This window comes from Moschus berezovskii, chromosome 21 (genome assembly GCF_049115385.1).
Source record: "Moschus berezovskii isolate FMDL1 chromosome 21, NW_MosBer_1.0, whole genome shotgun sequence".
NCBI lineage: Eukaryota > Metazoa > Chordata > Mammalia > Artiodactyla > Moschidae > Moschus > Moschus berezovskii.
Window position 1 is genome coordinate 62,227,815 of NC_142480.1, and position 16,604 is coordinate 62,244,418.

The window sequence follows — 16,604 nt, forward strand, 5'->3', positions numbered from 1 at the left end:
TCTCCCTCTTAAAGTCTATGTGTCGGGTCTCTGTGATTCTGTCCGATTGCTGGGACCTCTGCTTCGTTCCCCAGGGCCCCGTGTGGTGGGATGACCTGTGACTGGCCAACCTGGGGAAACACGGGCACAGCCACCACTGTAGGCGCCCCACGCTGGTCCTCTGAGCCTGTGCAAGCGCCCTCTGAGCCACTGAATCTCTAGTGTTTGGGCTTTTTCTTTTTTAACTTTATAAAAAAATTGTCATAAAATACACATAACATGGAAGTTATCATTGTAACCATTTCTTAGTGCTCAGTAGCAGTATGTACATTGCCTCGGGCAACCCTTGCCACCATCACCATCCCAAACTGAAATTCCACACTCATTGAACATGATCTTCTCCCTTCTCCCTCTGGCCCTTGGCATCCACTAGTGTACCCTCCCTCTCTGAATCTGACTACTCTGGAGACCTTTTGTCCGTTTGTGACTGGTTCATTTCACTTAGCAAAATGTCTTCAAGGTTGATCCATGTGGCATGTGTCAGAATTTCCTTGCTTTAAGGCTGAGTAATACCCCATTGTATATATAGAATACATTTTGTTTATCCATTCATCTTTCGATGGACACTGGGTTGCTTCTACCTTTTGGCTGTTGTGAAAATACTACTGCTATGAACACTGGTGTGCAAATATGTCTTAGAATCCTGGTTTAGGGGTGTGTGTATGTGTGTGTGCATGTGTGACTATACCTAGTGGGATTGTGTGTGTGTGTGTGCATGTGTGACTATACCTAGTGGGATTACTGGATCATACGGTAATCCTGAGTTTCCATTTTTGGAGGTGTTGCTGTACCGCTTTTCACGGTAGCCATGCCATGTCACATCCCCCCATAGTGTCTGGCCCCAAAGCAAAGTTAATAGCTGAGTTTAGCTCTTCCACCATGGACAGTATTTTCCTGCCTTTTAAGAAACAGAACCTCCCCTTTACATCTTTCATTTTGCCTTTATGGTGCTGTGCCAAGCTGCTCACAACAAGGTTTTACTTTCCCAGTGTTTTCTAGGGGCAAATTTCCATTGGAAACCCCTTTGGCCATATTATTTTTTAGAGGAGGAGCTAAGCTCTGGGAAATTTCTTGTTATGTTGGTGTGCTCACACTGTAATTTTCTACTTAATTGCATTTAAAGAAAAATCATTACTTAATGCCCAGATTTATTCAGTTTAAGAAAAAGCAGCTGTACCTTAATAACAAAGGAACTGGGCAAAGGAACGCACTTTACCATTAGCCCTCCAGCACACTCGTGTGTTTGTAATAGATTTTACAGGACCCCTTTGCGAATGGAACTGGCTCACTTGACATAGAACAGATCAAAGTCCGGCTGCAGCAGACCAAAGGCAGCAAGAGGGGCGGGATGGTCTGAACACCAATCACAGGTCCGTTGCATGGCTGTTAATGAGGACAGCCTTCTGCCATTGTAGGCAAACGCCCGCTCCCCAGAGCCCTGGGCCACTCCCCCACCCCGCCTTATTTTAGCTCGGCTCAGGATGGTGGCAAGCAGGCCTCCTCTGCGTCCCAGCTCCAGTGTTACTTCAGATTGTAAAATGCGTGTGGCTCACCGCCAAGCAGACGCTTAGATGTCACCAGTCAGAGGCCCAGAGCTCATCTCCTACCCACTGTGGCCTCCAGGGTTCTTTCGGAAGCAGCCAGAGACCCGTTCACCTTCTGGTCTAAGTGCCTGCTATCCCCCCGGTACACACTGCGGTCTCTTCAGTTACAGCTGAGGTGCGGGCAGTTCTGAGATGGTTTGAAAGCTGACTTTCAGCTTCAAAAGGATCAGCCCCGGTCGGTCATTTAACAGCTGGGGCGTCTTGGACATGTCTGTGTGTTTGCACATCTATAAAACAGAGGAACAGAAATCCTTCCTTTGCAGAGTTACTGTGAAGACCTGGTGAGAGAATGGATGTAAACGTCCCTCAGTGATGAGAGCGCGCTGCATGTGGGCTCTTAGCTGGACCTGGGAGGCTGGATATGGAAGTAGTTCTGCAGGATTGTGGGCTTGAGCGGGGGCGCGGCGGGGAGAGGGTCTCACACGTTTCAGTCCCAGGACCTTCATCCTCAGGAGACCCTGCTGCTCCCCTGGCTGAGGACAGGTGCAGACTGTGCCTCTGCAGCCTGGAGGCACAGCACCGTGGTGGGAATCTGGGCTCCTTCCAGAGCCCACGTTGAGCTCACGTTCCAGACTCACATTGAGCCTGCTGTGGGTCACGGGTCCTCTAGGGAAGGTCTCCTGGGTGCCAGGCTCTCCGTGCCAATGGGAAGCAAAACTCCAGGGCAACACAGAGTTGAGAGTTCCCCGTTTTTTTGTTTTTAGGTCCAAGTCCTTGACACCAGGTCGTAAGCAAGCACAGCCTTTCATTTACTTCTACCGCCTACACCTGGCTAGTTAGCCCCCTTTGTCCAGTAGCCTGATTTTATAACTGATGTATAATGTCCCATGATCAAAGTTTAACAAATGATCAGCTTGTCTTCCTGATGTGTAAGGTTTGACTCTAGAACATGTACAGCTTGTTTCCATAGAACATGTCTTCACGCTTCCTACCATGACATTTTCCTCTGGCAAAGATAATGATCCTCGGATTTGTAAAGTCTCTGGGCCAGGGCTTCCTAGGTGGCGCTAATGGTAAAGAACCCACCTGCCAGTGCTGGAGACGGAAGAGACGTGGGCTCAGTCCTTGGGTTGGGAAGATCCCCTGGAGGTGGGCATAACAACCCACTCCAGGATTCTTGCCTGGGGAATCCCATGGACAGAGGAGCCTGGTGGCTACAGTCCCTAGGGTCGCATAGAGGCGGATGTCCTGAGGCGACTCACACAGCAAGATCGTCAGCTGAAAAGTAACTAACGTGTCTGTGCAGCGCCAGTGAGCCGCGCCCTGTGTGCGTGTGCCAGGCCTTGCCTGTGCCCTCTGAGGAGGTGTGCGGACCGTGAGGGACTAACAGGGACATGAAAGTGTGAAGAAAGCCCTTTGCCCCAGAATCGCCCAGACGAAACCTGCCCTGGCCTGACTTTGGTCTATGGAAAAGCCTACACAGCAATCAAAAATCAAGTACAGATATCTATATCTTATAGAAATTCAAATTTTCTTCTGGCTGATGTAATGCAGAGAATAGTTTTCCTGTTCACCCGCAGTTTGCATGCCGAGAAGATCCAGCTGTCAGAAACGGGGCAAAGCCTTCACGCAGAACACCTCCCAGGGACGTGGGCGAACACACACGGTACCCGTAGCCCAGCCTCCCTGCTCAGAACTGCAGGGAGGGGCAAAATCAGAGACCAAAATGCATACAGAATTCTTTTATTTAACTTAAACCATGTAGTACTTAAACTACTAGAAAAAAGCAGAGTAAGAGAAACTAAAGTTGCCTTAGCTTCAGCCATTCAAAATAGACAGTTTCTTTTTTTTTCGGTAATGTAAAGAATCCAGAGTATATTGCAATAACAGGAATAAATTCTTACAACAGAATATACAAAAAAACATTTTGAAATTTTTTTCATCTACTGATTTTTTCATATAAACAGAGGAATTTTTTAGGAATAATTTATACACAGAAAGTCATTTTATGTAACAAATTGGCCATGTTATTACCTTTTTTTAATTTTTTTACTTTTTTTTTTAAAAACTTTTTTTTTAAACAAGAAAACTCAGAAAATGCATTATTTGCGATGCATCTATTCCATCGTGCCTTCTGGTTTGATTTTTTTTTTTTTTTTGTCCCAGAGGTAGACAAACTCTGGCAAACCCCAACCTCAACCTCACTGGCTTAGAAAGCAGACAGGTGTCTTTGCCAAGCATCCATCACCTGTGGTTGCGTCTGCGCAACACCAAACATCCAAAGGAAAAGTTGCAAACAAAACCCAAATTGTTTCTGGACCTTTCTCTCATGTAGCACAAAACACCCAGGTGTTTTCAGGGATGGGGATTTTGTGGAGCTGTGTTGATATGGCCAATAACCCACTGAGAGCAGGAAGCAATGGAGTCAAACTTAAAAAAGATCTTGAATGTGTGTAGTTTTTATTAAAAAGAGTTTGCTTTCTATTGAAAAACATCTATGTTTGGTGTTCTGCCTCAAATAAAAATAGGGTCTCTTCCTTATCATAGCAAAGCATTAATCATGATATGAGGCATGGAAGCAAATGGCCTGCGTGCGCCAGAATTACCATCTTCCTGTGGCAGTCTGAGTGCTGTGCTCATTGTGAAAACCATGCGTGATGCGATGGAGTCCCTCCATCTCGAGGCACCGCCTAACAGTACAGCTACCAACCAACCCAACCAGATGTGGATGGTGCCACGGCACCGCTGGGCTGCAACACCTCTGCGATTTGCTTGGCCAATGAGGTTCTTTCAGTCTGTTAAAGTAGCTACACTCCAAAGGGAAATGAGCAGTAAAAGATGATCCCCTACCCAACCAGAGGGTTCTGGAAGACCAAGATACTGAAGATACAGAACTACTTCTTAAATCATCATTCCTTTGTTATAAACTAGGGCACAAAGCATGGGGGGAAAGAGGGTGAACCACGGCTTGGGTCAGGGAAAAATTCTTTTTTTGGCATCTTGTAAAGCTAGCTAGTAAACAGGTGTCCTAAAAAAATGGATCACAAATACACATTTGCACACACAGAGAAAAAAAGTGTCTTTAAATTATTCTCAGCAATTATAAACTACAAACATTTTATAAAATTATTCTATGTTCTTACAAAAATGCAATGAAACATTTAATTAGTTCTTGTAAACCAGATCTTCGTCAACTGACTACCCGTAATCTACTGGACTTAAGAGCCCTATTGAAAACGCTAATGAGTGACTAATCACAAGGATGTTTACCAGAAGGATGTGGACACACACAAACGTGGACATACAGATGAGTGATCATTATGTTCTTGCATAAACAAAATAAAACAAAACCCTAAAGTCATGCCCCAGAACTGACAGCTGACGGGTGCGATGCAGTTCGTGTTCTTGAACAATCTGACTGAACTCCACAGTAACAGTTTCCAAAGTAGGATGTCAGGTTTATCTGTTGACACCAAATGCCCATGGATGACTGTTGAGCCTTGATGTGGTCTGATACCTTCAGAAACCATCAAGTTCCAAGCACAGCCCACACTTCTTCCAAGCCCTGTACCTTCTGCTCACGCTTTCCTCTCTCCATGCCATTCACGATCCCTGTTACAATGGTTTCCTGCCACCTCCTCATTCCACCATCAAGAAGTGTTCATCTGCTTTTTCTCTAAATGGCTAACTAGTCATCTAAGCTGGAGGCCAAAAATGAAACCCTCTGGCCTGTCCAAGGTCTGTATCTTCAGCATCTCTGGCAACAGAGGTTCAATCTAAGCAACATCCTCTCTTGACGTTCTCATCTGTACCACCCACTATGTCAGAGTGGAGTTAAGAGTTTGATTTTCATCACTGGTTCTTAAAGAGTGGATCTCTGGGCCATGTCTCCCAATGCTGCTTAGCCCAGGAAATGGAAAGACAGCCAACAAACACAAAAGTAATATTAACAAAAGAACAAACCCCAAACCTTAAATGCATTTCTGGGACTTCTGGAATGGGCCAAGGCATACCATGGAGCTTTACTGTCAACTGGAGGGTGCCTGTGTTCTGGAAAGAGTTGCCTTTGACACTGTCTGGTCGGAGGACCCAACAGTGACAGCTGAGGACCTTGGACCAAGTATCCTAGCCTTCTCATTGCTCTGAGCTACGTGTGACCTTGTCTTAACAGCGGCCTCTATCCCGTACAGCCACCTGCCAGCAGAGATGGGCTGCTGAGAAAGAGGCTTCAGTGGAACAAACTGGCCTAGAGTTTGGCATCATACTTGGCTCTGACATCTGTTACCCAACTGAAAACACACCACTTCATGCCAAGCATTTTCCCATTGAGTAGTTCCACAATAACCTTTTTTTTTTTTCCTATTATTGAAATATTGTTCCAAGTCATAAGAAACTGGCTGGAAGGAAAGGCCAGTGTGGGCCATGAACACGGTCTTCTCTCTTCCAAGGAGGAAGCTCATTCCAACTGTGTCAAATGTCAGGACATCCTCTAAGGGAGTCCTGGGGTGGTCTGGGTCTCACCCAGCTGCAGTTCAACGTCTCCAGCATACACCAGCTCCTGCTGCCTCAGGGAAGGGCTGTGTGTGATCAGGTTTTAATGCTCACATCAATTCAATGATGTGCCTCAGTGGTTCACGTCACGTCAAGCAGTGCGAGCTGCTGTCAGAAGGAGGCTGCGTGGAGAATGCCACAACTCAGCTTAAGTTATTTGGAGCATACAAAGGAAGGAACCAAGAAGAGGCGGGGAAATGAGCGTAAAATCAGGCCAGAACTGTGGACAGATGACGCCTTGGTAGAGTCAAGGTGGGCGGTTTGGTCCAGTAAAAGGACTGCACCATCACACAAGCAAAAAATTCTCTTTTATTTAAGTGTTTCTGAAGCATTTGTTATGATGGGCACTATACTGTTAGTGTTTTCTCTCTACTTAAAGGAAAACCATCTACATAAAACAAAAAGGGACACCAACAACTCGGACAGTTTAAACAAAACCCTTATAACCAGCTGAATGATCTGCAGAAATCCAGTTGTGGAAACCGGTGGGTACGTGCAAAACGGAGGAGAGGCCACTATTCCATGGGGTCACCTACAGTGTGGAAGTGGGAAACCCTGATCAGACACTACTTCTCAATGACCTTAAGATGCCAGGGGACTTGCGGAAGGAGAGGGGTGTTCCAGCAGGAGAGAGGAGCTCCTGAGCACAACTACCGCCCTGGGAGCAGAAAGGAGCCGCCACACTTGGGGAGAGTCCCCCCTCCACTGCATTTCCCAGATGAAACGCCAGTGCCTGTGAGAGCAGCTGCTGGAGGGGGCGCCGTCTGCCCGTGAGCAGCGGCAGCAGGGAGGCACAGCCCCTTCCAGTCCAAAGGTTTGGTACGTCTTTGTTTGCCCCTGGGAAGGAGGTGAGGGCGAGGTGGAAACAGCAGCCTGGCCAGGGAGGCGGGGGCTCTTCTCCGTACACCCTACCTGGGGCTGGCACCACCAGATCGAGAGCCCGCAGTAGGAGGCGCTGGCCCGGCTCTCGGAGCCCACGTGGCCGCAGGGGGTGCTGGGCTGACCCGGCTGAGGGCCCAGCGGCCACCCCGTGGCCACAGGGGTGGTGGGGACCCTGGCTCGGCCTGGTCCCCGGACTGGCAGCCACCGCCCCTCCCCCAGTCTGCACGGAGTAGCTGGTTTCCAAGACAGCCTGCCAGGCCCCTCCCCACCTCTGGGGAAACTGAGTCAGGAGGAGAACAGGAGCGACGCCAAATGAGCCGTCGCAGAGAAAGGCAAGTGGGGAGGTGAGCTCGTGCTGCTGTGACCCCGGGATACAGGCTGGCCTCGTCCTGCGTCACCTGGTGTGTACGGCCTGTGGTGTGCATGAGGTTACCAGTATCAACGGCATATTGTCAGGTGCTGAGAAATGTGAGATGTACTCCTTTTATATATACACATATAAAAAATAAGAGTGAGGTAGATAAATGTTTGGAGAAAAAAACAAAAACCCCTAAACTGTCCTGTCTTACACACACACACGCACACACACACAAACCCTTTTCTCAGTATTTAAATTCATAAGGGGGCTTCTCTACAGTGATTGAAACTGGTATCACAAAATAAATTAAAACTCCTACATATAATACCTTAATTTTTTCTTTTTCTCATTTTTTTAAGGGAAAAACTATGGGACAGAGACTAGAGGAAATCGTGGGACTGAAACTACTGACAAGCAAAAAAGCACTACCAACTTTCTTTTTTTGTGTTTAATCTCCAGTCGCAACTAGCAGTCATCATACGGTATAGCTTTGTTCTTACTCATAATTTAAACATTTCCATCCCAGAAGCAACTCTTGTGCTGTCATCACTCTGGTGAGAAGTGCTAAAAACTAAACAAAAGGAGAACCCGGGCTTCGAGCGCTCGGCTTGCTGGCCGGGGAACGCCTCCCCTGGGCCAGGCCCCCCGGTCCCCCAGGCAGGGTGCACGGTCCTCACCCCGCGCCTGCTGTCCCGACCTGGACCTGGCGAGGGGCTGCTGGCGGCTCCATGAGGACACCGCCCATGCGCCCCACTCCCCAGCGGCGCCGGGGGGGCGGGGGGCCCTGCCCTGGGGCGTCTCGGGTTCTAAAGACAGGTAGGTCCGGTCGCGGGGCGGGGTGGCGGCGGGACGCTGTAGACGAGCCCGCTGGAGCGCGCGCCGCTGCACCCCTGGACTCAGCAGCTGTTTTCCATGGGATGGAAGGATTAAATAGCCATTTAAAAAAAATAGTAATCCAAATGCCTAGTGTCTGCAGTGAAAACTGCTGTTGTACCCAAGAATTAAAAAAATAGATATATGTGTGTCACAACCGAAACCAAGGCAAGGGACAGAGAAGCTGGGCCTGCCACGGGGAGTGCCGACACCGGAGGAGGATGTGCGGCATATTCGACCTTTTCTTCTGACCTGAGTTTGTGTCACGTCTTGCACTGTTAACAGACTCAGACGCTGTGTGAGGGCAGGCTGGGGAGTGAGGCTCCGGGCAGGCACCCGCCTTCCTTCCAGCACCCCTCACCAGCCTCTGCCCACAGAGCCTACGGGTAGAACAGAACTAACGGGGCAGGGGAGCAGGGAGGGCTATGTATTTATAAAAAGGCATCAAACAGTTCATGGCAAATTATGTTATATAAGTATCAATTACTGGGAAGAGAGGAAGAAAGTCACGCACTCTAGTACAAAGCATAAGAAGTTTCTTGGAGTGAGCAGAGAGGGAAGAGGGTAGACCTGAAGGTTTTCATAGATTAAATCCACAAAGATAAAGAACAAAAAAAATAGCAGCTTTTTTTTTTTTTCTGTACAGACGTATAGATGAATATCTGAACCGTAAAAAAGTTATAAAAGTGACATTAAAGACGATGTGTATGCAAATGTTTCATGGTCTAACATAGAACTGTAAGACCCACAAAGAAGTCCTAGTAACAGAGAAAATGTCAACAAAGCTTAGAATGCTTGAATCCATTTACTGCTTTTCTTCGCACTGTTGTGGTGGTGTTGGAATTGTTTTCCTTGCAAACCTGCATGAACAGTTGGGCTGAGTCCCTGGCAACCCCTTCCCATCTGCGTCCTTGGGGGCTGGGTGGGGGCAGGAGACTGGCTCGTAGACGACCTTTACCCAAAGCCTGTCTTCCAGACTCCCGACAGGGCCTGTTTGCCTCCAGAATTCCTGGGGGGCTGGAAGGTGGGGGTGCAGAAAGGGGGCGTGGGGAAGCCAGGCCGGCTTCTCCCATCCTCACTGAGTGCGGGTCTCATTCTGTCCGGTGCCCCCAAATCATAACCACGTCAGAAGCCGTCGGACCTGTGTGAACGCCAGACTCGGAACACCGGGGACGACCGGGCGCAGGGCGGCAGCAGCACGGCCCTTGACGAGGGACTAGCTCTGGGCTCGCCCAGGCCTCCGGAAAGGAGAGAACGGTGTGGGGGTGCTGAGGGGCAAAAGTTGGGGTTTTGGCAGAATTTGGCAGCGTTAACAATGGTCACAACCTTGGGTGAACGATGGCCCTTTGTAAATTTCGTATGTCCCTAAAAATGTTAAAGACACAGTTAAAAAAATCCCGTCTCCATGTGTTTTTTTATAAAGACCTACGGTGACCGGCAGGTGTGTTCAGGGCAACGTGGGGCCACAGACGGGCAGCCCCCGCTTCAATCCGAAGCGGAGGGCGTCCCGCCTGGGCTTGCCGCAAATGTGTTTCCATCAAGAAGCAGAAAGAAAGAGAAAGGTATGAAGAGAGAGCGCGACAGGGAGAGAGCAGACCTGATGCTCAAGTGTCGCTATTAAGTGTTGTCATTAAGGTTCTTAAAGGCCCGTGTCAGTTAAGGGTTTGGGTAGGGAAATAAAAAGCGGCTTGCATATCGAGAAAAGGAATATCCCAAATGTGTTTACTGCAGAGAAGCCGTCTCCTGTGGGCAGCCATGGCAGCTCTGAAGATCCACTGAGGTACAGGAAGCTGTGACTAGATTGTGAACACTCTCCCCACCCCTGCCGGCGCGCGCGCTCCTGTGTGCACGGCCGGGCTCCGGATCAGCAGGTGGAGGACTGCGGCAGCGGCAGGGCGCGCTCGTTCTTGCGGCCCCCGTTCATGTGCGCGTAGGGCTGCCTCTCGTCGAAGCTGGCCCGCAGCACCAGCACGCCTGGGCCCGGGCCGTTCTCGGCCTTGTGTCCTGAGTGTCTGTCGGGCGGCGGCAGGGAGGCCGAGGCGGCCGAGGGGTCCAGCGGCACGCTCTCCATGTTCTCGGGCTCCAGGTCCAGCTCCTCCGGCTCCGGCGGCTTGTTCTCCTCGCTGTAGTAGAAGGAGACCTCCCGGAAGCCTGCCTCCATCTCGTCCTTGACGCTGCTGATGATCTCCAGGAAGGAGGGCCGCATCTTGGGGTTGTACTGCCAGCACATGCGCATCAGCTCAAACCTGCGGGGAGACGGCAGAGGTGGGCCCCGCCGGAGGGCGCGGGCCGCGTGGCCCGGCCACACCGCGCGCAGCGGGCAGGCCGCAGGCAGTGTCAGCCCAGCCTTGTCTCTGACACCAGAGAGTCTCTACCCTGTCTCTATGATACTGGAGAGTATCTACCTTCTCTCTCTATGACACAGGAGAGTATCTACTTTGTAGCTCTATGACACAGGTAGAGTATTTACTTGTATCTGACACAGGTAGCCTTCAGCTTCTCCTGACTTATGTCCACCACTGCAGTCACTTCACCCACAAGCCGGACTCAATCCTAACTCTCGCATCCCGAGAGGGACAAATACAGATCCCACACAGAATCTGTTATTACAAGCCAAAGTGTCAGTCGTGTCCTAGTCTTTGCCACCCTGTGGACTGTAGCCCACCAGGCTCCTCCGTCCATGGGATTCTCCAGGCAAGAACACTGGAGTGGGTTTGCCATTTCTTCCTCTGGGGGATCTTCCCCAGGGATGGAACCCAGGGTCTCCCACATTACAGGCGGATTCTTTGTAGGTGTTTGAGCCACCCACAAAAGCCTCTTATTACACGTATTTACATAAAATGCAAACCAGCCTTCTATCTGAAGCATCTCCTGCAGCCACTGGATAAACACCATTTCTAGAATTAGAACGCTAAGGAGGCTGAGCAGCGATCAGTTTTCCCCACACTGCTCTCTCCTTCAGTTCTACCCACGCTGTTTTCAAGCTTCCTCCTGGGCGCAGGGGCCACTGGCAGAGAACTGAGGACAGGCAGTGCCAGGCAGTGAGGCTGCACAACAGAAGGGGCGCACGGCTCCCTTCCAGTGCCGGGGCTCAGGCTGCACGCAGTGTGCCCCAAGGCGGCAGAGCCAGCCTGGGAGGTGGGCTGCCCTGAACCCAGCGAGAGCGGGGCCTGGAGCCAGATGAAAAAGCCTGGGGCCAGGGTCCCTGCTCAGGCCCAAGGCGGGCAGAGAGGGCACCTGGGAAGCCACGGCGTCACGTGGCTACAGGGACTGGCCCAGCATCGGGGCCGAAGCCCCCAGTACAGGCGGCTGCACAGGGAAAAAGCCAGGAATAGGCTCTGACAACGGTTCAGCACAGCTGCGGGAGGAGGGACACCCCTCATTCTCCCGGCATGCAGAGGGCTCCAGCTACGCAGACTTCCAGGCACACGGGAGGTGGCTGAACAGAGGTCCAGGCTGCCAGGAGCATGGAGGAGGCTTTGAGGAGACGGCAGCCTTTTCTCATGGAGACCAGAGTGCCTTCCCTTCCACTTGTTTTCTCACCAGAAACTGTTTTATGTTTTGTTTCAAAACTTCTGGCTAATGAGATACTTTTCAATAAAAATGGCCAAATGGAACTCCCCACATCTAGGAAGCTCACCGCGCCCCAAACTGGCTTCCAGCCTCAGGCTGACACTTGACAGACCTGAGTCTGGCCTCGGAGAACATTTCAAAAACAGAAAGCCCAAGGGGACAGGAAGGCTCCCAGGTCCACCCGCCAGGCACCTTGAAAGACCTGGGGAGAAGGGTGTCAGGTCAAGTCAGAGAGAAGAGGATGTGACCTTGAGTGAGGGTGGGACCCGGAGAGAGGCCGGCTGCCTGCTTTTGTAAATCAAGTTTTACTGAGATGGAAACACCCGTTTGTTTACATATGGTCTGTGGCTGCTTTCAAACCAGTAGTTGTACGAGCTGAACGAGTAGTTGAAATGGTCTGGCCTGTGAGCTCTACCATGTGGCCCTTGGCAGAAAAAGCTTGCCACCTCTGCTCTAGTGGAGAAAGAGCTAGTCAAAATAGGAAGACTACTTCTTCCCCTCCCAACTAAACCACCTACACGAGGTCAGGACGCTAACCTCACGGTAGTCGACCAATGCTCTCGGGAGTTTTATGGGTGTATACGGCATTACTCTGCATGGGTCTCGGAAGGTGTGTATCATGATAAAGCCCCATTTTATAGATCCACAAATGTGTGAGGGTGGAGCAAGCATGGAAGTCTCACGAATGACCTGCTTGCACTTTGAATGCCACCACCAACCTGAGAATGAGAAACTTGCTCTCAGCCTCAACAAGAGAAACCAGTCCTGCCCCGGCCCCCTCTCCTGGCCGTCCACTGACAGTCACAGGTGTCACGGGGGCTTTGCAGATAAACTGGCGGCTTGTTCTTAGGTCAGATGGCAAATGAGCCCCCTTCCATATCCTCACCTCCATCATTTCCTATGAAAAAGGACTGACACCCCCCATGAAAAAAAAATAAAGAGCTATAAATACATGACATGCCTCTCCATGGCTCAGCTGTGATTTCCTCTCTAGCCAACTGACTTATCCCTGAATAGAAGCGCAGCCAGGGCTAAGGACACAGTGATGGATCCTGGCTCCAGGCCCCTCAGCCTGGGGCTGAGGAGAGCCCCCCGCAGGGGAGGAGGCCTGTGAGTGACATCAGCACCAACAAGCCACATGACAGTGTCCGAACCTCTCCAGAGCCACGGCCGTGCAGTGCTGCCCATGAAAGGCAGTCTTTTTTCATTCAGCGAGATTCAAGACCTTGTTTACGCTATCTCCACAAGAAAACTTTCCAGTAGATTCTAGAAGAATTTATGAGCTGATAAAACTCCTCTTTAAAAAAAGCAGATTTTTTTTTTTTTTTTAACAACTGGTCGGCTCTGGGGAGCAGGAGCCGTCTTGCACTGAATGCCTGCACGGGAGGCGCACGTGTGCGTGGCCGTCACCTGGGCAGGACCAGATGGAGCCGCCACCTTTGGGTGCCTGCGGAGGCCACTCGCTGTCTCCACCCCACCCTCGGCCCGGCCGTGTGTGGGCAGGCTGTGGTCACCCTCCAAAAGCGGCCTCCGCTGTCCCCGTGATGACAGAGACAGCGTTCCAAAGAGGACCTGCGGGGCTCACAGCACCCCTCCTCGCCTCCCTGAACACTCAGGCTCCTGCCCCACTCCTCGGCTGGCAGGGGCAGTCCACATTCCTTTGTCTCAGGGCAGAGATTGAAGGCGGGGCTCATCCCTGGGGAAGCAGCTGCAGGCTCTCTGGGCATGAGTGCCATCCCAGCCTGTCTGCGTCCCACTCAAGCGCTCGGTTCCCACACAACTGGCCTGGGATCTCCAACAGTCAGCAATAGGGAAAAACCGTGCTTGAAAACTGCAAAACAACCAGAGTCTACCGAGTTTGCTTCAGACTCATTCGTGAGCTGAGGACTCTGGATTGAGAAACTCAAACTCCTCTCTGAATGGCACACCCTGAAGGCCTCCCTGGCAGAGGTCCAGCTGTGCGATCTGGGGGGCCGTGGGCAGAGAGCACGCTTGGCGCCTGCCGCTGCTCCGCCCGTGTCCCGGCCTTTCAGTCACGGGGCCGGCTGGGAGTGGGGACCGCTCCCCGCAGCCCCAGCTCCAGGCCAGAGCAGCGAGCACGTGCTCGGAGGGGCTCCGGGACACTGGCGGCTGATGTGGAGGCCTGAGCACGAGACAAGGTCTAGGAACCGCAGGCCAATCGGTCTCCACCCTGTGCTAAGCGATCCACACTGCATCTCAGGGCTGAGCCCCACGGGCCTGGACACACTGCGTCCCTGATGCCGTTCCTCTGAAGCCGGGCGCCCGTTCTCTGGAGGGCATCAGGACTGCTGGCTGCTCAGAACAGCCAGTGACTGCTTGGTGTCGCCGAGTGAAGACGCCGAGCTGAGGTCCCCCAGCAGCCCGTGTACACCTGCCCGGTTACCCTGTGGGTGCCATCCACATCCCCAGAACCACAAAACTGAAGCACACAGCTCTCTCCCATGTGGGGCCCAGCACGGCTTTCAGGCAGCTCCCAAGGGCTCAGTGACTTTCCTCTCCCGTGGGAAAAACAGAGTCATTCTTTCAGTTTTGTAATAAAAGAACCCCATCTCCCAGAACATGTCTTCCTCACCTAAGCACATCAATAAATTCAGAAAGACAACACAGATACTCTCTATGAAACCAACTTGCCTCCTCTCGCTCTTTCTTAGAAGGGAGAAAGTTTGCCAAGGGGGTTCTGACTGGCAGGGCAGAAAGGCCTCCTGAAGTATATATTTAATATCCCAGAGTAACCGCGCCATGTACGTTTCCTTGTCACTCCAGGCTGGGAACAGGAAGTGCGCTGCCTTTCCCAGGGCAGGGGGGCTGCTTCCCAGGCATATTAAATTATAGTAAAGCTCTCATCACCTGGGGGCAGATCAGCTTCAGGCGGCCCACAAGTTTCTCAGAGACAATGACGACTCAAGTCAAAGAAAGAGAAAGCTCAGGAACAGTGTCTCTCCTCCCACCACCCCCAAACCACACAAAGCTCACACCTGCTTTCTTGGACTGCTTCTACGCCTGCTAACACACCACCACTTCTAGTGTTCGGTTCTCTTCTGGCACCGGACACGCTCATGCAAATCCAGTGGGCATCATTCCTCAAAGTCCATTGCTTATGCTTTTGTTCTAAAGGAAGAACACGGGCTTCCGTGTTCTTCTCACGGGCTGCCAACAGTGCTGTGGCTACACTGTTCCAAGTGGAGGGCAGTCACCAGTCGGGCGTGATGCTGGCCTCCGAGACCCTCATGTCCTGGTGGCCACGCCTCAGAGAATCTCCCTCACATCAGACACAGCCCACACCAAGTGCTGGACACCGAAGAGCGGGACTTCCAGGCCATAAGGAACACCGGGCGTGGCTTCTGTTCTGCCATGGGAGCGACTGCCCTCAGGCATGGCAGGCGAGATCCAGGCCCACGGGCCACATCTGGCCTGCTCTCTCATTCTGCAAGGCCTGGGAGCTAAAGATGGTTTTTCTATCTGTATCAATAAATGGTTGGAAAAAAAATAAAAGAAGAACAATATTTTGTGACAAAACAAAAGCCATGTGAAATTCAAATAAAGGATCCAGACAACAAGTTTTCCTGGACCATAATCATGCCTGTCCCTCTGATGTCTCTGACCACTCCTATAAACAGCTGAGGCGAGCAACTGCAGCTGAGATCGCAGGGGCCACAGAGCCGAAAGCATTTCCTACCTGCCACTTACAATATGTCCTCCTGGAGAAAAGGCTTGCTGAGCCCTGCCCTAGGAGAAGCCAGCTGCATCACGTGATGACACTCAAGCAGCATCCCAGAGGAGCTGAGGCCTCACGTGGCACCCAGCGGTGAGTGCTCCACTCTGGATGTGGATCCCAGCCCCAGTCAAGCCTTCAGATGAGCGCAACCCTGGCTGCCAGCCAGACTGTGGCCTCAGGAGACCCCTGGTCAGAGCCAGCCAGCTAAGCTGCTCCTGGCTCCCTGACCTCCAGAAACACTGAGAGATAATAAACGCTTACTGTTGTCTTAAACTGTTAGGTTTCAGATAACGTTATACTGCAACTAAATATAATAATAATAACAGAGCAGAAGAGGGAGAGTTTCCGTGAGGGGCAAAAAAATGCACTGAGTGACTGTTTGAGTCTCTTCCAACTTTGGGTCCCAAAGTCTGAAGATGCTATACTAGGCAGTCTGTTGGTGAGGGATCCGGGATGCCTGGTGCCCCCTGATGCACGGCCGCCTGAGAAGTGGCATTCTCTGGCCTCTTTCTTAACTCCATGGAAGCTGTCCTAGAGACAGAACAGGCTTTGGCTGAGCAAATGCTCAGAGGTAGCAGCTAAGGAGTAGGATGCCCAGCTAATGTTCTCTCAAAGCAGCAGCACAGTCGGAGCCAGGAGAACAGGTCCTACCCCCACACCCCCACACACCCCTACCCCACACACCCCTCCCACGCTCTACCTGGAGCTTAGGGATCCAGTCTTGGAAGCTACACTAAATGTGCTTTAGAGTAAAACCAAAACCTTGATGTATTGCCAGGACAACAGTTTCTGCTTCCCAGGCTGAAGCTGTCAGATTCTAAGATGGTCCCCAAGATCCCTTGCCCCTGCTGCAAACTCCCTGAATGATCCCCTCACCTGCGTGGGAGGGACTTTGTGAACATGATGAGGTCTCACTCCTTCATTTAGGCTTCTAATAACTGACTGTAAGTTAATCAAAAGGGAGATTACCCAGCATGGATGTGACTTAATTAGGTAAAAAAAAAAAAAATGTCAACAGCAGCAGAGGAAGTCCTCTTGCTGGCTGTGA

At 51.3% G+C, this 16,604-nt stretch overlaps 1 protein-coding gene across 2 annotated transcripts in view; it reads right to left on the reverse strand.

The window, feature by feature from the left end:
• Positions 1-3,310: 3,310 nt before the first annotated feature.
• The window catches only part of IGF1R (insulin like growth factor 1 receptor), a 311,619-nt gene continuing 298,325 nt past the window's right edge, over positions 3,311-16,604 (reverse strand). For both annotated transcript variants that reach the window (XM_055417719.2, XM_055417720.2), the window contains one exon: positions 3,311-10,493. In XM_055417719.2, the coding sequence (XP_055273694.1) occupies positions 10,112-10,493 (382 nt within the window). In that variant the 3' untranslated portion in view covers positions 3,311-10,111. The remainder of the gene's footprint in view (positions 10,494-16,604) is intronic.